This window comes from Pseudophryne corroboree, chromosome 6, assembly GCF_028390025.1.
Source record: "Pseudophryne corroboree isolate aPseCor3 chromosome 6, aPseCor3.hap2, whole genome shotgun sequence".
NCBI classification, from domain to species: Eukaryota; Metazoa; Chordata; class Amphibia; order Anura; family Myobatrachidae; genus Pseudophryne; species Pseudophryne corroboree.
In genome coordinates this window covers 292,174,525-292,200,850 of record NC_086449.1, presented here as the reverse complement: position 1 = coordinate 292,200,850, position 26,326 = coordinate 292,174,525, and the positions used below count along the sequence as shown (strand labels likewise).

General features: G+C 47.3%; 1 protein-coding gene across 4 annotated transcripts in view; it reads left to right on the top strand.

Moving 5' to 3' along the window:
- Positions 1-26,326, top strand: part of CCPG1 (cell cycle progression 1) — a 158,424-nt gene that overhangs the window by 55,706 nt on the left and 76,392 nt on the right. For all 4 annotated transcript variants that reach the window (XM_063926127.1, XM_063926128.1, XM_063926125.1 and 1 more), the window contains exons 6-7: positions 3,711-3,956; positions 16,998-17,119. In XM_063926127.1, coding sequence (XP_063782197.1) covers positions 3,711-3,956; positions 16,998-17,119 — 368 coding nt within the window. The remainder of the gene's footprint in view (positions 1-3,710; positions 3,957-16,997; positions 17,120-26,326) is intronic.

Genomic DNA, 26,326 nt, shown 5'->3' with positions numbered 1-26,326 from the left:
ATTTCAGAGAGTGTAGGAAACTTATCTTCCAGCGCTCTTTATGTGATCCATGATTGTAGAGATCCCAGTGTCTGGAGCACTTGTGGAGTGGGAAGAGGCATGCAGGCATGCAGTAGTGAGCTGCATAATATGCTAGTACTTAAAAATATAATAAAGCTAATTATGTTGGGTCAGGAAGGTGATGTGAGACTTCCCTAGGATGTTGGTACCTGAGACGATGTTTTCACCTGGACTCACTGGACAAACAGCTTTCTTTCTAAGAAAAAAATATATCTTTTTCTTGTCTGGGAAATGTCACATAAGGGGAAAGCAGATAACCTCTGTTTCTGTTCCAGTAGTTATTTGCACAGTTTATACAAGGTTTATTTAAAGGCAGGTACATTTATGATTATGGGGTATATTCAATTAGGGTCAGATCCATTCCGACATGCATTTGTCGGAATGGATCCGACAACCCCTATTCAATCTCATCTCAATTCGACTTTAAAAAAGTCGAATTGAGATGAGGGACCGGAGAGGGGGGAGACCAGCGGGGGCAGATGGAGGAGATCAGCACTACAGCAGTGCTGCAGAAGGATGTCTCTCAGCCGCCAGACCTCACGGCAGTGTCCACCCAGCTCCAGCAAGCGTGAACTCACTTGCTGGAGCCGGGTGGATGCTGCAGTGAGCGGCGCGGCTGTGAGACATCCTGCTGCAGCGCTGTGCTGTAGTGCTGCTCTCCCCTGTCTGCCTGCGGCTGTCCCCCGTCTCCCCGCGGCTCCCCCCCTCTCCTCCTCTGGGTCCCACATCTCAGTCCGACCTTTTTTTTTATCGGACTGAGATGGTCGAAAACGGGGCCAAATCCTGTCGAATTTGGCCCCGTTTCACTCAAAAGTATGTGAATCGGCAGCTATACCGCCGGTACACGTACTATTCGACAAATCGAATTCCACGACTTGTCGACCAAAAACTGCAGGGATTGAATAGGTCGAATCACGATTCGACCTTAAAAAGTTGAAAACTGCCGTCTTTTCGACAGACGTCAGTTTTCGACACTAATTGAATATACCCCTATATTGTTAAGTCATTTTTGTAAAAGGTGATTTGGGGAACAGAGTGCTGCAAAGCTAGAATAGAGCGGGTGCTCCTCCGGGAGTCCCTGAAGCCCAATGCAATTGCTGTGCTGTTATTAGGGATCCGATAGAGACGCCAAAAGAATCCCAATGTGAACATTACATGTGGTGTAGTAACAGTCTTTGGAGCAATACAATAAGGGCAGCTAAAATGGAAAATGAAAAGCAAATCGCTATAGAGAGTAAAACCAATCCTAAAAAGATTTTTAAATACATAAACGGTAAAAGGTTAAAAAAGGAGAATATAGGTCCATTAGAAGACGAATTAGGAGAATTGATAAATGATGACGAAATAAAAGCGGAAATACTGAACAAATTCTTTTCATCAGTATTCACCAGTTAAGAACTGATGGTGGGAGTAGAGCATAACAATTGTGACAGCAATGATTCATGGTTAGATACTTGTTTAAGCGAAGAAGTAGTCCGGGAGAGACTAAGCAAAATTAAGATTAATAAATCACCTGGTCCTGATGGACTTCACCCGAGGATTCTTATGGAGCTTAGTTCACAACTAGTACGACCCCTATACTTGATTTTCAATAGTTCAATTAGATCAGGCATGGTGCAGAAGGATTGGCGTATAGCTGAGGTGGTGCCTTTATTTAAAAAGGGATCCAAAAATCTTCCGGGAAACTACAGACCAGTTAGTTTAACATCTATAGTGGGGAAAATATTGGAAGGAATTCTAAGGGACGTCATACAGGAGTATCTAAAGTCTGCTAGGATTATTGGCAAGAACCAGCATGGGTTTGTGAGGGACAGGTCATGTCAGACTAACTTAATTAGCTTCTACGAGGAAGTGAGCAATAATTTTGATCAAGGAAAAGCAGTGGATGTGGTCTTCCTAGATTTTGCAAAAGCCTTCGATACAGTTCCTCACAGGAGACTGATCAAATTAAAGGAGATTGGCCTAGGAAAAACAATTTGCACATGGATAAGCAGCTGGTTGGATAGCAGGGTACAGCGAGTAGTGGTCAACGGGAAGTCCTCAACCTGGTCCCCAGTAGTCAGCGGAATACCAGAAGGGTCCGTACTCGGACCACTACTGTTCAACATATTTATCAATGACCTAGAAATAGGCCTGGAAAGCACAGTGTCAATCTTTGCAGATGATACTAAACTGTGTAAGGTAATTAATTCAGAATTGGATGTGGAGTCCTTGCAGAATGATCTATCTAAACTTGAACTCTGGGCGTCTAAATGGAAAATGAGGTTCAATACAGACAAATGCAAGGTTATGCATTTTGGGACTAAAAACAAACTTGCATCCTACATATTATATGGGGAACGCCTAGGGGAAACAGAGTTGGAAATAGATTTGGGGGTATTCATTGATAATAGGCTTAATAACCATACACAATGTCAAAACGCAGTAAAGAAGGCAAGTAAGGTGCTAGCGTGCATAAAAAGGGGAATTGAGACAAGGGACTCGGATGTAATCATGCCGCTGTATAAGGCATTGGTGCGTCCGCACCTGGAATATTGTGTTCAGTTTTGGGCACCATTGTATAAAAAAGACATCGGTGAACTCAAAAGTGTTCAAAGGCGAGCTACTAAATTGATTAAAGGCCTAGAAGGACTGGACTATAAGGAAAGACTTACTAGGCTGAATATGTATACACTAGAAAAGAGGCGCCTAAGAGGAGATATTATTAATATCTACAAATATGTAAAGGGACATCACAAAGAATTATCAGAGGAATTATTTATTAAAAGAACACCGTTTAGGACACGTGGGCACTCGCTGCGACTGGAGGAGAGAAAGTTCTGAACGCAACAGAGGAAAGGGTTCTTCACTGTTAGGGCAATCAGGATGTGGAATTCCCTGCCAGGGAAGGTGGTAATGGCGGACTCTGTAATTGGATTTAAAAAAGGAATGGATAAATTTCTGAATGAAAAAGCTATCCAAGGTTATACTACTTAAAATATCAACGTGGTTAATACGGGGGTAACATGAGTGATAGTAGCTAACTAGTCATAAAACATTATTTAGTAAGTATGTAGAATCATCACAACTTAAAACAGGTTGAACCACGGTGGGCAATTTGAATCTATTCAACCTCAAATACTGTTACTATGTTACTTTTATTACATTTATAATGCTTTTCTGTCACTTTTACCGATATGTTCGGCAATAATGAATTCCTGTGGATGGTGTGCAATTATGTTTAACCAATCCAAGTATCATATTGTATGTAGAACTATTTTTCTGCCAAGTCTGTTTTCCTTTGTTCTAAATGGTCAAATACGTATTGCTTCCTCCTCCTCCTCCTTCACTCTTACCCAATCTTTCCCGTTTTCTGAGCTGCATTGTGCGCATGAAGGACAATTAGTAAATAAAGTCTTTCCGATTTGGAGGTTTATACTTCAGTTTTCTCGCAGCAGTCATTGTTTGTTCAGTTACAGTTATTATTTTATCTCCGGCAATATGTGATTAAGCTGTGCGCCATTCTTCCCTTTTCTTTTTTTTTTTACATTCCTAAATTTGCACTTAATTATGATTCTTTTAACAAACATACTTTAATTACATGTAAATAATATTCATCATTATTGTATCTTTAGACTTGAAGAAAGTAATGAAGTAGTCTCTTTCTATAGTGTTTCCATCACAACACAGTGCGGATGACACCAGTAACGATGAAGCTAGCGATGATTCGGTTCCTGTTCTGCGACGGCGACGTAAGAGATCAACTATGTCTGGATCAGAGTCTGAGAACAGGCCTCCTGCTGACCATCCTGTTTCTCCTGAGTCCAGACCATTGTTGCGGATGGGAAGCAGCCTAAACAAGTGCATTATTCTCTCTCTGCTTATAGCAATAAGTATGGGTTTTGGACATTTTTATGGTGAGTTTGTTTTGTTGTAGCTAAATCATATTGTATCCGACTTTGACAAATCAGGCTGCGGTTTTTCAAACATAACTTTAGCTATTGCAATCCATATCAGTGTGGGTTTTCATTCTCTTCTCTTTTTGCTGAAACTTGTAATGACCACTAAAATTACTAAGATACATTATGAAAACCACAATATTTGATACATTACGATTTCAAAAATCTGAAAATAGATTAAACATGAGCAGTTTTCAGAATATTCATAGAGAATTTTTTATTATTATTATTATTTCTCATACCTCCTAGAGGATGCTGGGGATGCTTCAAGAACAATGGGGGTGGGGGGGGTATAGACGGGATCCGCAGGAGACATGGGCACTTTAAGACTTTAAAAGGGGTGTGAACTGGCTCCTCCCTCTATGCCCCTCCTCCAGACTCCAGTTAGATTCTGTGCCCAGTGAAACTGGATGCACACTGAGGAGCTCTCCAGAGTTTCTCAGAAAAAAGACTTAGGTTTGTTATTTTCAGGGAGACCTGCTGGCAACAGGCTCCCTGCATCGTGGGACTGAGGGGAGAGAAGCAGACCTACTTCTGTGAGTTCAAAAGCTCTGCTTCTTAGGCTACTGGACACCATTAGTTCCAGAGGGTTCGATCACTTGGTACGCCTAGCTGCTCGTTCCCGGAGCCGTGCCGTCACCCCCCCCCCCCCCCCTTGCAGAGCCAGAAAAAAAGAAGCCGGGTGAGTAAAAGAAGAAACGAAGACTTCAGTGACGGCAGAAAACTACAGGTCTTCAGGTACCGCGCAGCGGTCGCGCTGCGCGCCATGCTCCCGTACACACAGCGGCACTGACAGGGGGGGCGCCCTGGGCAGCATGTGGACCTGAAAGTAACTGGTAAAAGTTATATGAAAAGTGCCTAGGCACTCAATATAGACCCCCGCCAGTATAAAAATGTTAAAATGAGCGGAACTGAAGCGCGCCGGTGAGGGGGCGTGGCATAGCCCTCACAGCTCTGACCAGCGCCATTTTCTCTTCACAGAAGCTGCAGAGACGCTGGCCCTGACCTCCACACTGCTATACAAGTAACAGGGTGCAAAACGGGGGGGGGGGGGGGGGGCACAGTAGATTTGGTGCTATTGTCTTTATTATAAAAGCGCTAACAGGTCTGAGGCGTTGTATATAAAGTTTCAGTACCGGGATAGGCGCTGGGTTGTGAGCTGGCAAACTCCCTCTGGGTCTCTCTAACAGGCTTTGCTGTGGGTCTATCCCCTATAGCCCAGTGTGATTGTGGGTGTCGGTACGTGTGTGTCGACATGTCTGAGGCTGAGTGCTCTTCCCAGGAGGAAGCCGGAGTGGGGACAGAAAAAGCTGTGGGAGTGACCCTGTCGGCACCGCCGACTGCTGAGTGGGTAAATATGTTGAGTGTTTTAAATGCTAATGTGGCTCGGTTGACTAAGAAATTAGATAAATCTGAGTCTAAGAACCAGACATGGAGGAAATCCATGGAGGATGCATTGTCACAAGCTCAGACCCCTTCGGGGTCACAGAAACGTGCATTTACCCAGATAGCAGATACAGATACCAACACGGACTCTGATTCCACTGTCGACTATAGTGATGCCAGATTGAATCCTAAACTGGCTAAGAGCATTCAGTACATGATTGTGGCAATAAAAGACGTGTTACATATCACTGAGGACCCTGCTGTTCCTGATTCAAGGGTCTGTATGTTTAAAGGAAAGAAACCTGAGGTAACGTTTCCTCCCTCTCATGAACTGAACGCTCTTTTTGAAAAAGCTTGGGAAAATCCTGACAAGAAGGTACAGGTTCCCAAAAGAATTCCAGTGGCATATCCGTTCCCCTCTGGGGACAGGGTAAAGTGGGAGTCAACCCCCACAGTGGACAAAGTACTGTTGCGTCTGTCCAAGAAGGTGGCGCTTCCGTCTCCTGACACGGCAGCCCTAAAGGATCCCGCGGATCGTAAGCAGGAAAATACACTAAAATCCATTTGTCACTACAGGTTCGCTACTCAGGCCTGCAGTTGCTTCGGCATGGGTGAGTAGCGCTATTGAAAAGTGGGCAGATAACTTGTCATCTGAGATAGATACCCTGGACAGGGATAATGTGCTTTTGACTCTGGGTCATATCAGGGACACTGCAGCATATTTAAAAGAAGCTGCAAGGGATATTGGCCTTTTAGGATCAAGGGCCAATGCCATGGCAGTCTCGGCCAGGAGGGCATTGGGGATTCATCAATGGAATGCTGATGCTGACTCGAAGAAGGCTATGGAGTCTCTGCCGTTTAACGGTAGTGTCTTGTTTGGTGACGGCCTCACTGACCTGGTATCTACGGCTACCGCGGGTAAGTCGTCATTTTTACCTTATGTTCCTGCGCAACAAAAGAAAACTCCCCACTATCAGATGCAGTCCTTTCGGGCCAATAAATACAAAAAAGGACGAGGATCCTCCTTCCTTGCTGCGAGAGGAAGAGAAAGGGGAAAAAGGTCACAGGCTGTGGCAAGTTCCCAAGAACAGAAGTCCTCTCCGGCTTCTACCAAATCCACCTCATGACGCTGGGGCTCCTCTGCGGGAGTTTGCACCAGTGGGGGCGCGTCTCAGACTCTTCAGTCAGGTCTGGGTTCGCTCGGACCTGGATCCTTGGATATTAGAAATAGTAGACCAAGGGTACAAATTAGAGTTTCAAGACGTGCCCCCTCACCGATTTTTCAAATTGGCCTTGCCAGCTTCTCTTCCAGAAAGGGAGGTTGTATGCGCTGCGATACTAAAGCTGTGTCAAAATCAAGTCATTGGGGGGAGGGTTTTTATTCGAGTCTGTTCGTGGTACCGAAGCCGGATGGCTCGGTCAGACCAAATCTGAACCTAAAATCCCTCAATTTCTTTCTAAAAAAATTCAAATTCAAGATGGAATCTCTCCGAGCAGTGATCTCCAGTCTGGAGGAGGGGGATTTTATGGTGTCGGTCGACATAAAGGATGCCTACTTACACGTCCCCATATATCCTCCGCATCAGGCTTACCTGAGGTTTGCTGTTCAGGATTGTCATTACCAATTTCAGACGTTGCCGTTTGGTCTGTCCACGGCTCTGAGGATTTTCACCAAGGTAATGGCAGAAATGATGGTTCTCCTGCGCAAGCAGGGAGTCACAATTATCCCGTACTTGGACGATCTTCTCAAAAAGGCGAGATCCAAGGAACAATTGCTCAAAAACGTTGCACTCTCTCTGACGATTCTGCAACAACATGGTTGGCTACTAAACTTGCCAAAATCACAGTTGGTTCCGACGACACGGCTGGGTATTCCTGGGTATGATTCTGGATACAGAATTACAGAGAGTTTTTCTTCCAGTGGAAAAGGCTCTGGAAATACAGAACATGGTAAAACAGATTCTGAAACCGGCAAGAGTGTGGATTCTTCAATGCACTCGGTTGCTGGGGAAGATGGTGGTGGCCTACGAGGCCATTCAGTATGGCAGGTTCCATGCCAGGGTGTTTCAGTGGGACCTGCTGGACAAGTGGTCAGGGTCTCACCTGGACATGCACCGGAAAATATTCCTATCTTCCAGGACCAGGATCTCCCTTCTGTGGTGGCTGCACAGCTCTCACCTTCTGGAGGGACGCAGGTTCGGAATTCAGGATTGGATCCTGGTGACCACAGATACACGTCTCCGAGGCTGGGGAGCAGTCACACAGGGGAAAAATTTTCAGGGAAAATGGTCAAGCAGGAAGCTTGTCTGCACATAAACATTCTGGAATTAAGGGCCATTTACAACGGCATTCTGCAAGCGGAACATCTTCTTCGCGGTCTTGCCCGTCTTGATTCAGTCAGACAACATAACAGCAGTGGCGTATATAAACCGCCAGGGCGGAACAAAGAGCAGAGCGGCAATGGCCGAGGCCGCGAAAGTTCTTCGCTGGGCGGAGAGACATGCCAGCGCTCTGTCAGCGGTCTTCATTCCAGGAGTGGACAACTGGGAAGCAGACTTCCTCAGCAGACACTATCTCCATCCAGGAGAGTGGGGTCTTCATCAAGAGGTTTTTGCAGAAGTGACAAGTCGTTGGGGAATTCCTCAAATAGACATGATGGCGTCCCGCCTCAACAAGAAACTTCAGAGATATTGTTCCAGGTCAAGGGACCCTCAAGCGATAGCGGTGGACGCCCTAGTGACACCGTGGGTGTTTCCATCTGTATACGTGTTCCCTCCACTTCCACTCATTCCAAAGGTGATAAAGATGATAAGAAGAACAAGGGTTCAGGGATACTTATTATTCCAGATTGGCCAAGGAGGGCCTGGTATCCAGATCTTCAGGAATTGCTCATAGAAGATCCCTGGCCTCTTCCTCTACTGGAGGACCTGTTACAACAAGGACCGTGCGTGTATCAAGACTTACCGCGGCTGCGTTTGACGGCATGGCGGTTGAACGCTAAATCCTAGCCCGGAAGGGTATTCCCAGTGAAGTCATTCCCACACTTCTTCAGGCTAGAAAAGAAGTAACGGCAAAGCATTACCACCGTATTTGGAGGAAATATGTGTCTTGGTGTGAATCCAAGCAGGCTCCTATGGAGGAATTTCAGCTGGAGCGTTTGCTCCATTTTTTGCAAGCAGGTGTGGATGCGGGCCTAAAATTGGGCTCAATTAAAGTACAAATTTCGGCCTTATCAATTTTCTTTAAAAAAGACTTGGCCTCCCTTCCAGAAGTTCAGACCTTCGTGAATGGCGTACTACACATCCAACCTCCCTTTGTGCCCCCAGTGGCACCATGGGATCTGAATGTGGTGTTGCAGTTCCTGCAGTCTCATTGGTTTGAACCTTTGCGTACGGTTGAGTTAAAATTCCTTACTTGGAAAGTAGTCATGTTGTTGGCCTTGGCATCCGCAAGGCGAGTATCGGAGTTAGGGGCTTTTGTGAGACAAAGCCGCCATTTAATCTTCCATGCTGATAGAGCTGAGTTGAGAACTCGTCAGCAATTTCTGACAAAAGTGGTTTCATCGTTTCACGTAAACCAGCCTATTGTGGTGCCTGTGGCTACTGACGCCTTGGCGGAATCGAAGTCTCTCGATGTGGTCAGAGCTTTGAAAATCTATGTCGCCAGAACGGCGCAGATTAGGAAACCAGAGGCTCTGTTTGTCCTTTGGGCTCCCAACAAGATTGGGGCTCCTGCTTCAAAGCAGACTATTGCGCGCTGGATCTGTAAAACGATTCAGCAGGCTTATTCTACGGCAGGATTGCCGTTACCGAAATCGGTGAAAGCCCATTCTACCAGAAAGGTGGGCTCATCCTGGGCGGCTGCCCGAGGGGTCTCGGCATTACAGCTTTGCCGAGCTGCTACTTGGTCGGGATCAAACACTTTTGCGAAGTTTTACAAGTTTGATACCCTGGCTGAGGAGGACCTCTTGTTTGGTCAATCGGTGCTGCAGAGTCGTCCGCACTCTCCCGCCCGTTCTAGAGCTTTGGTATAAACCCCATGGTTCTTGAAGCATCCCCAGCATCCTCTAGGACGTATGAGAAAATAGGATTTCTCTGACGTCCTAAGTGGATGCTGGGGACTCCGTCAGGACCATGGGGATTAGCGGCTCCGCAGGAGACAGGGCACAAAAGTAAAAGCTTTAGGATCAGGTGGTGTGCACTGGCTCCTCCCCCTATGACCCTCCTCCAAGCCTCAGTTAGATTTTTGTGCCCGGCCGAGAAGGGTGCAATCTAGGTGGCTCTCCTAAAGAGCTGCTTAGAGTAAAAGTTTTGTTAGGTTTTTTATTTTCAGTGAGTCCTGCTGGCAACAGGCTCACTGCTACGAGGGACTTAGGGGAGAAGAAGTGAACTCACCTGCGTGCAGGAGGGATTGGCTTCTTAGGCTACTGGACACCATTAGCTCCAGAGGGATCGAACACAGGCCCAGCCATGGAGTCCGGTCCCAGAGCCGCGCCGCCGACCCCCTTGCAGATGCCGAAGAGTGAAGAGGTCCAGAAACCGGCGGCAGAAGACTTTTCAGTCTTCATGAGGTAGCGCACAGCACTGCAGCTGTGCGCCATTGTTGTCAGCACACTTCACACCAGCGGTCACTGAGGGTGCAGGGCGCTGGGGGGGGCGCCCTGGGCAGCAATGAAATACCTATACTGGGTAAAAGATACATCACATATAGCCCCTGGGGCTATATGGATGTATTTAACCCCTGCCAGGTCTCAGAAAAACGGGAGAAGAAGCCCGCCGAAAAGGGGGCGGAGCCTATTCTCCACAGCACCATTTTCCCTCACAGAAATGCTGGTGGGAAGGCTCCCAGGCTCTCCCCTGCACTGCACTACAGAAACAGGGTTAAAACAGAGAGGGGGGGCACTTATTTGGCGATATGATTATATATATTAAGATGCTATAAGGGAAAAACACTTATATAAAGGTTGTCCCTGTATAATTATAGCGTTTTGGTGTGTGCTGGCAAACTCTCCCTCTGTCTCCCCAAAGGGCTAGTGGGGTCCTGTCCTCTATCAGAGCATTCCCTGTGTGTGTGCTGTGTGTCGGTACGTGTGTGTCGACATGTATGAGGACGATGTTGGTGAGGAGGCGGAGCAAATTGCCTGTAATGGTGATGTCACTCTCTAGGGAGTCGACACCGGAATGGATGGCTTATTTAGGGAATTACGTGATAATGTCAACACGCTGCAAGGTCGGTTGACGACATGAGACGGACGGCAAACCAATTAGTACCTGTCCAGGCGTCTCAAACACCGTCAGGGGCTTTAAAACGCCCATTTACCTCAGTCGGTCGACACAGACACGGACACTGACTCCAGTGTCGACGGTGAAGAAACAAACGTATTTTCCATTTGGGCCACACGTTACATGTTAAGGGCAATGAAGGAGGTGTTACATATTTCTGATACTACAAGTACCACAAAAGAGGGTATTATGTGGGGTGTGAAAAAACTACCTGTAGTTTTTCCTGAATCAGATAAATTAAATGAAGTGTGTGATGATGCGTGGGTTTTCCCCGATAGAAAATTATTGGCGTTATACCCTTTCCCGCCAGAAGTTAGGGCGCGTTGGGAAACACCCCTTAGGGTGGATAAGGCGCTCACACGCTTATCAAAACAAGTGGCGTTACCGTCTCCAGATACGGCCGCCCTCAAGGAGCCAGCTGATAGGAGGCTGGAAAATATCCTAGAAAGTATATACACACATACTGGTGTTATACTGCGACCAGCGATCGCCTCAGCCTGGATGTGCAGCGCTGGGGTGGCTTGGTCGGATTCCCTGACTGAAAATATTGATACCCTTGACAGGGACAGTATTTTATTGACTATAGAGCATTTAAAGGATGCATTTCTATATATGCGAGATGCACAGAGGGATATTTGCACTCTGGCATCAAGAGTAAGTGCGATGTCCATATCTGCCAGAAGATGTTTATGGACACGACAGAGGTCAGGTGATGCAGATTCCAAACGGCACATGGAAGTATTGCCGTATAAAGGGGAGGAGTTATTTGGGGTCGGTCCATCGGACCTGGTGGCCACGGCAACAGCTGGAAAATCCACCTTTTTTACCCCAAGTCACATCTCAGCAGAAAAAGACACCGTCTTTTCAGCCTCAGTCCTTTCGTCCCCGTAAGGGCAAGCAGGCAAAAGGCCAGTCATATCTGCCCAGGGATAGAGGAAAGGGAAGAAGACTGCAGCAGGCAGCCCATTCCCAGGAACAGAAGCCCTCCACCGCTTTTGCCAAGTCCTCAGCATGACGCTGGGGCCGTACAAGCGGACTCAGCTGCGGTGGGGGGTCGTCTCAAGAGTTTCAGCGCGCAGTGGGCTCACTCGCAAGTGGACCCCTGGATCCTACAAGTAGTATCCCAGGGGTACAGATTGGAAGTTCGAGACGTCTCCCCCTCGCAGGTTCCTGAAGTCTGCTTTACCAACGTCTCCCTCAGACAGGGAGGCAGTATTGGAAACAATTCACAAGCTGTATTCCCAGCAGGTGATAATCAAAGTACCCCTCCTACAACAAGGAAAGGGGTATTATTCCACACTATATTGTGGTACTGAAGCCAGACGGCTCGGTGAGACCTATTCTAAATCTGAAATATTTGAACACTTACATACAAAGGTTCAAATCAAGATGGAGTCACTCAGAGCAGTGATAGCGAACCAGGAAGAAGGGGACTATATGGTGTCCCTGGACATCAAGGATGCTTACCTCCATGTCCCAATTTGCCCTTCTCACCAAGGGTACCTCAGGTTCGTGGTACAAAACTGTCACTATCAGTTTCAGACGCTGCCGTTTGGATTGTCCACGGCACCCCGGGTCTTTACCAAGGTAATGGCCGAAATGATGATTCTTCTTCAAAGAAAAGGCGTCTTAATTATCCCTTACTTGGACGATCTCCTGATAAGGGCAAGGTCCAGAGAACAGTTGGAGGTCGGAGTAGCACTATCTCAAGTAGTTCTACGACAGCACGGGTGGATTCTAAATATTCCAAAATCGCAGCTGTCTCCGACGACACGTCTGCTGTTCCTAGGGATGATTCTGGACACAGTCCAGAAAAAGGTGTTTCTCCCGGAGGAGAAAGCCAGGGAGTTATCCGAGCTAGTCAGGAACCTCCTAAAACCAGGAAAAGTGTCAGTGCATCATTGCACAAGGGTCCTGGGTAAAATGGTGGCTTCTTACGAAGCGATTCCATTCGGCAGATTTCACGCAAGAACTTTTCAGTGGGATCTGCTGGAAAAATGGTCCGGATCGCATCTTCAGATGCATCAGCGGATAACCCTGTCTCCAAGGACAAGGGTGTCTCTTCTGTGGTGGCTGCAGAGTGCTCATCTACTAAAGGGCCACAGATTCGGCATTCAGGACTGGGTCCTGGTGACCACGGATGCCAGCCTGAACGGCTGGGGAGCAGTCACACAAGGAAAAAATTTCCAGGGAGTGTGATCAAGTCTGGAGACTTCTCTCCACATAAATATACTGGAGCTAAGAGCAATTTACAATGCTCTAAGCTTAGCAAGACCTCTGCTTCAAGGTCAGCCGGTATTGATCCAGTGGGACAACATCACGGCAGTCGCCCACGTAAACAGACTGGGCGGCACAAGAAGCAGGAGGGCAATGGCAGAAACTGCAAGGATTCTTCGCTGGGCGGAAAATCATGTGTTAGCACTGTCAGCAGTGTTTATTCCGGGAGTGGACAACTGGGAAGCAGACTTCCTCAGCACGACCTCCACCCGGGAGAGTGGGGACTTCATCGGGAAGTCTTCCACATGATTGTGAACCGTTGGGAAAGACCAAAGGTGGACATGATGGCGTCCCGCCTGAACAAAAAACTGGACAGGTATTGCGCCAGGTCAAGAGACCCTCAGGCAATAGCTGTGGACGTTCTGGTAACACCGTGAGTGCACCAGTCGGTGTATGTGTTCCCTCCTCTGCTTCTCATACCTAAGGTACTGAGAATTATAAGACGTAGAGGAGTAAGAACTATACTCGTGGCTCCGGATTGGCCAAGAAGGACTTGGTACCCGGAACTTCAAGAGATGCTCACAGAGGACTCATGGCCTCTGCCGCTAAGAAGGGACTTGCTTCAGCAAGTACCATGTCTGTTCCAAGACTTACCGCGGCTGCGTTTGACGGCATGGCGGTTGAACGCCGGATCCTAAGGGAAAAAGGCATTCCGGAAGAGGTCATTCCTACCCTGGTCAAAGCCAGGAAGGAGGTGACCGCACAACATTATCACCACATGTGGCAAAAATATGTTGCGTGGTGTGAGGCCAGGAAGGCCCCACGAAGAAATTTCAACTCGGTCGATTCCTGCATTTCCTGCAAACAGGAGTGTCTATGGGCCTCAAATTGGGGTCCATTAAGGTTCAAATTTCGGCCCTGTCGATTTTCTTCCAGAAAGAATTGGCTTCAGTTCCTGAAGTCCAGAAGTTTGTCAAGGGAGTACTGCATATACAACCCCCTTTTGTGCCTCCAGTGGCACTGTGGGATCTCAACGTAGTTCTGGGATTCCTCAAATCACATTGGTTTAAACCGCTCAAATCTGTGGATTTGAAATATTTCACATGGAAAGTGACCATGATGTTGGCCCTGGCCTCGGCCAGGCGAGTGTCAGAATTGGCGGCTTTGTCTCACAAAAGCCCATATCTGATTGTCCATTCGGACAGGGCAGAGCTGCGGACTCGTCCCCAGTTTCTCCCTAAGGTGGTGTCAGCGTTTCACCTGAACCAGCTTATTGTGGTACCTGCGGCTACTAGGGACTTGGAGGACTCCAAGTTGCTAGATGTTGTCAGGGCCCTGAAAATATAGGTTTCCAGGACGGCTGGAGTCAGGAAAACTGACTTGCTGTTATCCTGTATGCACCCAACAAACTGGGTGCTCTTGCTTCTAAGCAGACGATTGCTAGTTGGATGTGTAGTACAATTCAGCTTGCACATTCTGTGGCAGGCCTGCCACAGCCAAAATATGTAAATGCCCATTCCACAAGGAAGGTGGGCTCATCTTGGGCGGCTGCCCGAGGGGTCTCGGCTTTACAACTTTGCCGAGCTGCTACTTGGTCAGGGGCACACCCTGGCTGAGGAGGACCTGGAGTTCTCTCACTCGGTGCTGCAGAGTCATCCGCACTCTCCCGCCCGTTTGGGAGCTTTGGTATAATCCCCATGGTCCTGACGGAGTCCCCAGCATCCACTTAGGACGTCAGAGAAAATAAGAATTTACTTACCGATAATTCTATTTCTCGTAGTCCGTAGTGGATGCTGGGCGCCCATCCCAAGTGCGGATTGTCTGCAATACTTGTACATAGTTATTGTTACAAAAATCGGGTTATTATTGTTGTGAGCCATCTTTTCAGAGGCTCCTCTGTTATCATGCTGTTAACTGGGTTCAGATCACAGGTTGTACAGTGTGATTGGTGTGGCTGGTATGAGTCTTACCCGGGATTCAAAATCCTTCCTTATTGTGTACGCTCGTCCGGGCACAGTATCCTAACTGAGGCTTGGAGGAGGGTCATAGGGGGAGGGGCCAGTGCACACCACCTGATCCTAAAGCTTTTACTTTTGTGCCCTGTCTCCTGCGGAGCCGCTAATCCCCATGGTCCTTGACAATGCTAAATTCCTTTGTCGTATAAACAACCCTTTATGAAGTCTAAGAACACTGTACGCTGTTTACTTAAGAAGTACCGTACGGGTACGCTGGTTGCGTAACGATCGCTCCGCCGTAGGCGAGACGCTCAAGCGTCACGTTCGCTCACGGCCCAGCGATCACAGGACAGCACGTTAAGGGCTATGACTAGAGTAATGATTCGCTATGGCGTAGCGGACGCTCGAGACCACGAGGAGGTCACCAGCGGCGCAGACGCTCACAACGCTATACCTTTATGTCTAAACCTTATACCAATGAAATGCATAGAATACCTTAATGTGAGTACAGGGTGTAAGTGCAACCTTGTGTAACCTGACTAACTACAAAGCTGCTTGAGCGTCACCGACGCTCAAGTGAACACTTAACACTATAGAAAATACACAGATACTGGTTTAGGGTCCAAAGCCTATTAACTGTATTATATCTAATATACTTGTAAAAGGGGATAACAGTACAAATGATACACTACAATATAACAGAGACTTCCTAACCAAAATACAATACTATCTAATACAATACAATACTAGTCTAGGGGAGATGTGAGAGAAAAGAGAAAGGAGAGAGAGAGAGAGAGAAATGGAGAGAGATGAGAGAAATTGGCTCACAGTAAAACAATGATTACGGAGAGAAAACTTACGCACAAGGGGAAACGATCGCATGCGCCTGGACATCCAGCACCCGATTTTCAGCAATGAGAACCGTTGAAGAGTGAGAGCTGGATGTGGTCGGCCTGCCTATTTATGCCCCACACACTATGCAATCCTACAGTCCCTACAATCCCATTGTCCATTGGACGTCGGAATTCGGCCCTGCATCATAACAAAAGGTCATAGGTTGATTCATACAGGTGGGCTGTGACGATTTCAAACAGCTCAGGTGGGTGGGGAACTAGGTTTCCCGCCGCATACCTGAGTATGAGTAAATAGTAGAAATGGACATAAACTTCTTATGTCCATAACTATCCGCACGAGCGATTAATACGCTCCAAACCAACACCGGAATATTGCTATTTAAATACTCTTCCGATGGGTACCAAACACTACTGCATGACTCCTGTTAGACCCTTCCTACGATACAAAGAGGGATTCCTCAGCTCAGGGACATTCTATGTTAACCAAACTTTCAGAATCTATCAAAGGGACCATGATCTACAAACTACATTATTACTGAAAATATGTAACGAATGAGTCGCACGCTACGATTACATAAACTCTACCGTAAATACGCATACCGTGCGCCCGCGGGTGCACGCTATTGCGGGTATGCGCCTTCACGGGAGAGCGTACGCATGCGCAGCGCGGACCAGTGTGCGGTGCAAATATGGCAGTGTGTATAGGGATATTTTTCTGACTTTGACATCCTGACGGAGTCCCCAGCATCCACTACGGACTACGAGAAATAGAATTATCGGTAAGTAAATTCTTATTTTTAATACCTACCGGTAAATCCTTTTCTCTTAGTCCGTAGAGGATGCTGGGCGCCCGTCCCAGTGCGGGCTGTATCTGCAGTTTTTGGTTATGGTTACACACATGTTATGTTGAGTTCAGTCAGTCTGTGGCTGATGTTAGTCATGCCGTTGCATGCGTTGTTGTTGAATGCCATGTTGTACGGCGTGTTTGAGGTGTGAGCTGGTATGTATCTCACCTTAGTTTAAAAAAATGTAATACTTTTCCTCGAAATGTCCGTCTCCCTGGGCACAGTTCCTATAACTGGAGTCTGGAGGAGGGGCATAGAGGGAGGAGCCAGTTCACACCACTTTTAAAGTCTTAAAGTGCCCATGTCTCCTGCGGATCCCGTCTATACCCCCCATGGTTCTTGAAGCATCCCCAGCATCCTCTACGGACTAAGAGAAAAGGATTTACCGGTAGGTATTAAAATCCTATTTTTTGCTATATTGATAAAGAATTGATGACGATTTTCCTTCGTTGTTTTTAAGGAACTATTCAGATAATGGAACGTCAAAAATATGTTGAAAAGTTCCATGAAAATGAACTAAGTGATATGAAAGATGATCTGTTTCAGTGTCAGAGGGACCAAGAAGCTACAATGGAACAGAAGGTGAGTCCAGACTGAGTGCATTTCATACTGAAGCTAAACAATTAGTGTTTATCCTGTGTCAGAGCACACTAGTGTATTCACTCTCCCTCCTCAGCCCACCGGACATGCATCCAGTTTTGAAGTTGAATGCTAAAGGCAACACATAGTAATGGCATCATGTGAGACCACTTTTTGTTCTGTTTTTTTAAACCTCTGTTTATTGAAAAATTTCAAGAAAACACATAGAAATATCCTCTGAACATGACAAAGTGAGATATCGAAATAGAAATATGAGCCAGCATTGATAGCAATAAGTCAAAGTACCAAAAAGCTATACCAAATATATACATTATAAATTCTGACAAACATCGAAATAAAACCTAAAGAAAATGATAGTGATGGTATGTCTTAATACTGAAAAGTAAAACATGACCGTTCCACTCACTATTTCACGGTATCAGGGGATAGAGAAAAATATAAAAGAAAATGAAAGGGAGGAGAGGCGGGGAGGAAGAAGGGAAAAAGGCAATCTCAGTCATGTTGAGTCTCAACTGGTTATACAACGTTGAAAGCAGATACATAGAAATCAGAATAAGGGGAGCGTAGAGGTAAAAAAATATCAACACATAAAGAAAGCGTAATCCTGATTTCTCTGACGTCCTAGTGGATGCTGGGGACTCCGTCAGGACCATGGGGATATAGCGGCTCCGCAGGAGACAGGGCACAATAATAAAAGCTTTAGGATCAGGTGGTGTGCACTGGCTCCTCCCCCTATGACCCTCCTCCAAGCCTCAGTTAGATTTTTGTGCCCGACGAGAAGGGTGCAATCTAGGTGGCTCTCCTGAGCTGCTTAGAATAAAAGTTTAAGTTAGGTTTTTTATTTTCAGTGAGTCCTGCTGGCAACAGGCTCACTGCTACGAGGGACTTAGGGGAGAGAAGAAAACTCACCTGCGTGCAGGATGGATTTGCTTCTTAGGCTACTGGACACCATTAGCTCCAGAGGGAGTCGGAACACAGGTCTCACCCTGGGGTTCGTCCCGGAGCCGTGCCGCCGACCCCCCTTGCAGATGCCGAAGTTGAAGAGGTCCAGAGGTTCAGAAACAGGCGGCAGAAGACTTTCAGTCTTCATAAGGTAGCGCACAGCACTGCAGCTGTGCGCCATTGTTGTCAGCACACTTCACCAACAGTCACCAACTGTCACTGAGGGTGCAGGGCGCTGGGGGGGGCGCCCTGGGCAGCAATGTATAATACCTTTTTATGGCTAAAATACATCACATATAGCCCTTGAGGCTATATGGATGTATTTAACCCCTGCCAGATCTCACAAACTCCGGGAGAAGAGCCCGCCGAAAAGGGGGCGGGGCCTATTCTCCTCAGCACACGGCGCCATTTTCCTGCTCAGCTCTGCTGTGAGGAAGGCTCCCAGGCTCTCCCCTGCACTGCACTACAGAAACAGGGTTAAAACAGAGAGGGGGGGCACTTATTTGGCGATATGATTACATATATAAAAATGCTATAAGGGAAAACACTTGTATAAGGGGTTGTCCCTGTATAATTATAGCGTTTTTGGTGTGTGCTGGCAAACTCTCCCTCTGTCTCCCCAAAGGGCTAGTGGGGTCCTGTCCTCTGTCAGAGCATTCCCTGTGTGTGTGCTGTGTGTCGGTACGTGTGTGTCGACATGTAGGAGGACGATGTTGGTGAGGAGGCGGAGCAAATTGCCTGTATTGGTGATGTCACTCTCTAGGGAGTCGACACTGGAATGGATGGCTTATTTAGGAATTACGTGATAATGTCAACACGCTGCAAGGTCGGTTGACGACATGAGACGGCCGGCAAACAAATTAGTACCTGTCCAGGCGTCTCAGACACCGTCAGGGGCTTGTAAAAACGCCCATTTACCTCAGTCGGTCGACACAGACACAGACACGGACACTGACTCCAGTGTCGACGGTGAAGAAACAAACGTATTTTCCTTTAGGGCCACACGTTTCATGTTAAGGGCAATGAAGGAGGTGTTACATATTTCTGATACTACAAGTACCACAAATAAGGGTATTATGTAGGGTGTGAATAAACTACTTGTAGTTTTTCCTGAATCAGATAAATTAAATGAAGTGTGTGATGATACGTGGGTTTCCTCCGATAGAAAATTATTGGCGGTATACCCTTTCCCGCCAGAAGTTAGGGCGAGTTGGGAAACACACCTTAGGGTGAATAAGGCGCTCACACGCTTATAAAAACAAGTGGCGTTACCGTCTCCAGATACGGCAGCCCTCAAGGAGCCAGCTGATAGGAAGCTGAAAAATATCCTAAAAGTATATACACATATACTGGTGTTATACTACGACCAGCAATCGCCTCAGCCTGGATGTGCAGCGCTGAGGGGGCTTGGTCGGATTTCCTGACTGAAAATATTGATACCCTTGACAGGGACAAGATTTTATTGACTATAGAGCATTTTAAGGATGCATTTCTATATATGCGAGATGCGCAGAGGGATATTTGCATTCTGGCATCAAGAGTAAATGTGATGTCCATATCTGCCAGACGACAGTGGTCAGGTGATGCAGATTCCAGACGGCACATGGAAGTATTGCCGTATAAAGGGGCGGTCCATCGGACCTGGTGGCCATGGCAACAGCTGAAAAATCCACCTTTTGTTACCCCAAGTCACATCTCAGCAGAAAAGGACACAGTCTTTTCAGTCTCAGTCCTTTCGTCCCCATAAGGGCAGGCGGGCAAAAGGGCCAGTCATATCTGCCCAGGGGTAGAGGAAAGGGAAGAAGACTGCAGCAGGCAGCCCATTCCCAGGAACAGAAGCCCTCCACAGCTTCTGCCAAGTCCGCAGCATGACGCTGGGGCCGTACAAGCGGACTCAGGTGCGGTAGGGGGTCATCTCAAGAGTTTCAGCACGCAGTGGGCTCACTCACAAGTGGACTCCTGGATCCTACACGTAGTATCCCAGGTGTACATTGGAAATTCGAGACGTCTCCCCCTCACAAGTTCCTGAAGTCTGCTTTACCAACGTCTCCCTCCGACAGGGAGGCAGTATTGGGAACAATTCACAGGCTGTATTCCCAGCAGGTGATAATCAAAGTACCCCTTCTACAACAAGGGAAGGGGTATTATTCCACACTATATTGTGGTACTGAAGCCAGACGGCTAGGTGAGATCTGAAATATTTGAACACTTACATACAAGCGTTCAAATCAAGATGGAGTCACTCAGAGCAGTGATAGCGAACCAGGAAGAAGGGGACGATATGGTGTCACTGGATATCAGGGACGCTTACCTACATGTCCAAATTTGCCCTTCTCACCAAGGGTACCTCAGGTTCGTGGTACAGAACTGTCACTATCAGTTCAGACGCTGCCGTTTGGATTGTCCACGGCACCCCGGGTCTTTACCAAGGTAATGGCCGAAATGATGATTCTTCTTAAAAGAAATATGGACGCTTTCCTGATAAGGGCAAGGTCCAGAGAACAGTTGGAGGTCGGAGTAGCACTATCTTAAGTAGTTCTACGACAGCACGAGTGGATTCTAAATATTCCAAAATCGCAGTTTTTTCCGACGACACGCCTACTGTTCCTAGGGATGATTCTGGACACAGTCCAGAAAAGGATGTTTTCTCCCGGAGAAGAAAGCCAGGGAGTTATCCGAGCTAGTCAGGAACCTCCTAAAACCAGGAAAAGTATCAGTGCATCATTGCACAAGGATCCTGTGAAAAATGGTGGTTTCTTACAAAGCGATCCCATTCGGTAGATTTCACGCAAGAACCTTTACGTGGGATCTGCTGGAAAAATGGTCCGGATCGCATCTTCAGATGCATCAGCGGATAACCCTGTCTCCAAGGACAAGGGTGTTTCTTCTGCGGTGGCTGCAGAGTGCTCATCTATGAAAGGGCCGCAGATTCGGCATTCAGGACTGGGTCCTGGTGACCACGGATGCCAGCCTGAGTGGCTGGGGAGCAGTCACACAAGGAAAAAATTTCCAGAGAGTGTGATCGAGTCTGGAGACTTCTCTCCACATAAATATACTGGAGCTAAGGGCAATTTACAATGCTCTAAGCTTAGCAAGACCTCTGCTTCAAGGTCAGCCGGTATTGATCCAGTGGGACAACATCACGGCAGTCGCCCACGTAAACAGACAGGGCGGCACAAGAAGCAGGAGGGAAATGGCAGAAACTGCAAGGATTCTTCGCTGGGCGAAAAATCATGTGATAACACTCTCAGCAGTGTTCATTCCGGGAGTGGAAAACTGGGAAGCAGACTTCCTCAGCAGGCATGACCTCCACCCGGGAGAGTGGGGACTTCATCGGGAAGTCTTCCACATGATTGTAAACCGTTGTGAAAAACCAAAGGTGGACATGATGGCGTCCCGCCTGAACAAAAAACTAGATATTGCGCCAGGTCAAGGGACCCTCAGGCAATAGCGGTGGACGCTCTGGTAACACTGTGGATGTACCAGTCAGAGTATGTGTTCCCTCCTATGCCTCTCATACAAAAAGTACTGAGAATCATAAGAGGGAGATGAGTAAGAATGATACTCGTGGTTCCGGATTGGCCAAGAAGGACTTGGTACCCGAAACTTCAAGAGATGTTCACGGAAGACCCGTGGCCTCTACCTTTAAGAAAGGACCTGCTCCAGCAGGGGCCTTGTCTGTTCCAAGACTTACCGCGGCCGCGTTTGACGGCATGGCGGTTGAACGCCGGATCCTGAAAGGGCATTCCAGATGAAGTCATCCCTACCCTGGTCGAAGACAGGAAGGATGTAACCGCAAAACATTTTCACCGCATTTGGCGAAGATATGTTGCGTGGTGTGGGGCCAAGAAGGCCCCTACAGAGGAATTCCAACTGGGTCGTTTCCTACATTTCCTGAAAACAGGACTGTCTATGGGCCTAAAATTAGGGTCCATTAAGGTTCAAATTTCGGCCCTGTCGAATTTCTTCCAGAAAGAACTGGCTTTAGTGCCTGACGTTCAGATGTTTGTAAAAGGGGTACTGCATATACAGCCTCCTTTTGTGCCCCAGTGGCACCTTGGGATCTCAATGTTGTTTTGAGTTTCCTAAAGTCACATTGGTTTGAACCACTCACCACTGTGGACTTAAAATATCTCACATGGAAGGTGACGATGCTATTAGCCCTGGCTTCAGCCAGGCGTGTGTCAGAATTGGCGGCTTTATCATATATAAAGCCCTTACTTAATTTTTCATTCTGACAGGGCAGAATTGAGGACTCGTCCTCAATTTCTCCTTAAGGTGTTTTCTGTTTTTCACATGAACCAACCTATTGTGGTACCTGCGGGTACTAGGGACTTGGAGGACTCCAAGTTACTTGACGTTGTCAGGGCCCTGAAAAATATGTTTCCAGGAAGGCTGGAGTCAGAAAATCTGACTCGCTGTTTAGCCTGTATGCACCCAACAAGATGGGTGCTCCTGCTTCTAAGCAGACGATTGCTCGCTGGATTTGTAATACAATTCAGTTTACACATTCTGTGGCAGGCCTGCCACAGCCAAAATCGGTAAAAGCCCATTCCAAAAGGAAGGGGGCTCATCTTGGGCGACTGCCCGAGGGGTCTCGGCTTTACAACTTTGCCGAGCAGTTACTTGGTCAGGGGAAAACACGTTTGCTAAATTCTACAAATTTGATACCCTGGCTGAGGAGGACATGGAGTTCTCTCATTCGGTGCTGCAGGGTCATCCGCACTCTCCCGCCCGTTTGGGAGCTTTGGTATAATCCCCATGGTCCTGACGGAGTCCCCAGCATCCACTAGGACGTCAGAGAAAATAAGATTTTACTTACCGATAAATCTATTTCTCGTAGTCCGTAGTGGATGCTGGGCGCCCATCCCAAGTGCGGATTGTCTGCAATACTTGTACATAGTTATTGTTACAAAAATCGGGTTATTCTTGTTGTGAGCCATCTTTTCAGAGGCTCCTTCGTTGTTATCATACTGTTAACTGGGTTCAGATCACAGGTTGTACGGTGTGATTGGTGTGGCTGGTATGAGTCTTACCCGGGATTCAATATCCTTCCTTATTATGCACGCTCGTCCGGGCACAGTATCCTAACTGAGGCTTGGAGGAGGGTCATAGGGGGAGGAGCCAGTGCACACCACCTGATCCTAAAGCTTTTATTATTGTGCCCTGTCTCCTGCGGAGCCGCTATATCCCCATGGTCCTGACGGAGTCCCCAGCATCCACTACGGACTACGAGAAATAGATTTATCGGTAAGTAAAATCTTATTTTAGTTCAGGATGGTCTTGTCTAAATTTAAGAGGAGGACAGTATTGACGTATCGTATACCATTCAGTGTGTTAAAACAGTTTGTACTTTATACAGTATATGTGTTTGCAATTCGTGGGCCAAGTTGTGTTTCTTAACTCCCCATTTAGCATGGCATTTTCCAACTCCTTTTTCTACATATAGCATAGTGGATCTACGATCAAAATATAACAATTTTAACAGCCAGGTTTTAACAGTAGTAAGAGAGGCGGTGGATTTAGATATCCACTTTTGTAAATAACTTTTTTTACAACAGTGAGTATTATGGTCAGCAGGGGAAGAATCCGTTTTTGAGACTCTATTTAAATGGTTCTGAGTAACAGTTGAAGTAAAAGGCAATATGTTGATTTACCATTCTATCCCTTTTCTCTAACGTCCTAGGGGATACTGGGATGTTATTAGTACCATGGGGTATAGATCGGGTCCATTGAAGTCTGGCACTTTAAGAAATCTTCAGTGTGTACTGGCTCCTTCCCTCTATGCCCCTCCTGCAGACTAAGTTTAGAAAAATGTGCCCAAGGAGCCGGGTACATTCTCTGGAGCTCCAGAGTGTTTTCTTTAATAATTTATTTTAGTTTATTTTCAGGCAGCACTGGGTGGCACCAGGCTGCCTGCGTTGTGGGACTTGCGGGGGGGGGGGGGGGGGAACGGGGACCGAACCAACCTCTTATAGGGTTAATGGTCCGGACCCCCGCTGACAGGACAAAGCTCCTGAGGTGCTGATTTGCATTACCTCCATGGTGTGCGCGCATGTCGACAGCATGCCGCCACCCCTAACAGTTGCTGAAGATGCTGGTGTGGTGAGTACAGACAATGGGGCCCCGGGTACAGTGGCGGCATAAGGCCGCGACGGGCACTTGGCTGCGGTGCCCGCTGCAGACACCAACACTGGCGCTGGTAAAGAATGGGGTTTTAACCCTGTTTTCTGTAGTTTTGAGTTAACTGCCAGTATAATTACACACAGGGACCACACGCCATTACGGGGGCGGGGCTTTCCAGAGAGCGGGACCAGCGGCTCAGAAGCGCCATTTCCTGCTGCTTTAGACTCCAGGCTGCATTCAGGGAAGCGCTGCTCCTCCAGAGATCCTCCAAAAGTCACCTTGTACTGGTACCAGGGTGATTTATAGAAGGCGGGACAATATATATTGTCAGAAAACTAGTTGCCTTATCTAAGGCTCTAGGTTATGCCCGGCAAAGCGCTGCTTTAGCTGTTGTGGCATTGTGTGCTGGTCTCATCCCTCTCTATATCCCTCCATTCAGGCTGTCTTGGGGTTCTGTGTTATTTCACTACTACGGTGTGTATGTTCTGTTATATCAGCATGTCTGGCAAAATGGCTGTGTGTCCATCCTGCAATACAGTTTTCCCCTTATCCAGGGGGATCTCTGTTATGTAATTGGTGCTCTCTCCCTTCTCAGGGAAGCAGTACTCAGGAGCCAGAATGGTTGGATTCATTTAAGGGAATGATAGCTAATATTAATTCTGAATTGGCTACTGTTAGACAGGAAAGACAAATGCTTAAAAAAATCTGTGGATTTTTTTTGTCAATACTGCTGACCGCAGACCGGCTCCTCAGCTCCCCTGCTGGTCTCATAAAAACGCACACTCCCACATGTACTCCAATCTGACTCTGAAAATGAAATGGCAGATTTGGAAGAGGGTAAAATGGAAGTAGACACTGGTGACAATACTCTATCTCAGGGTGTGGAAGTCCTAATATATTCTATTAGGGAAGTCCTCAATATACCAGATAAAGAGACAGAAACTGATGAAGAGTTGTTTTTTAATGTAAAACCTAAATCTACTGCCACTTTTCCTGTCTCCAAGGAATTAAACACACTTTTTAAAGAGGCGTGGGTTAATCCTGACAAGAAATTTCAAACCCCTAAGCGGTTGCTGAATTCCTTCCCTTTCCCCCCTGAGGATAGGAAGGTGTGGGAAAACCCTTCGATTGTGGATACCTCAGTGTCCAGGCTGTCATGTAAGGTTGTGCTTGCCTGTACCTGGTGCTGTCTCCCTTAAAGACCCTGCTGACCGTAAAATTGAGGCTACACTCGAATCCATTTACACTGCAGTAGGAGTCGCACAGAGGTCCACCATTGCTTGTGGTTGGATCACAAGGGCCATGATCAAATGGTCTGGTAATGTAATTGAGGGGTTTGACACTATGCCTCAGGATGAGATCCCGACTATCTGCAACACATACAGGATGCTGCTAACTTCATGAGTGAGACAATCAAGGAGATAAGCCTCATTAATGCCCGTTCCACGGCTATGGCGGTCTCTGCCCGCAGAGCTCTGTGGCTGCGTCAATGGACAGCGGATGCCGATTCCAAAAAAGCGTGGAGAATATTCCCTTCACGGGGGATGCCTTGTTTGGGGAGGAACTAAGCAAGTGGATTTCTCAAGCAACGGCAGGTAATTGCACCTATCTGCCGTCTGCTGCGCCTCCGGCTAGACATCCTTACCCTGGTCCCTCTCTACAGTCCTTTCGTGTGGCCAGGTTTAGAGGCTGGGCCAGGGGTGCATCAAATGCAGCTAGAGGAAATAGAGGTAAATCTTGCAGACCATCGGCTGCTGGATCACTAAACCAGACTTCAGGATCTTCCTCCACAAAGCCCCCCGCGTGACGGTTGGCCTCAGCTGCAGGGGGACTTTCAGGTGGGTGCTCGACTTCAATATTTCGCCCAGGTATGGGTGGAGTCCTGCCGGGACCTTGGGTTGGGATCTCAAATCCCAGGGCTACCGGTTGGAATTTCAAGCACTCGCTCCTCACAGATTCTTTAGGTCAGGCTTACCAGCCTTCACCTGTAGCAAGAGTTACCTTGCAGGACGCCATTCAAAAACGTATCTAATTCAAAAACTTCTCCACACACAGGTGATTGTTCTGGTCCCTCCTCTGCTAAGAAGCAATGGATTTTATTCAAGCCTGTTTGTGGTACCG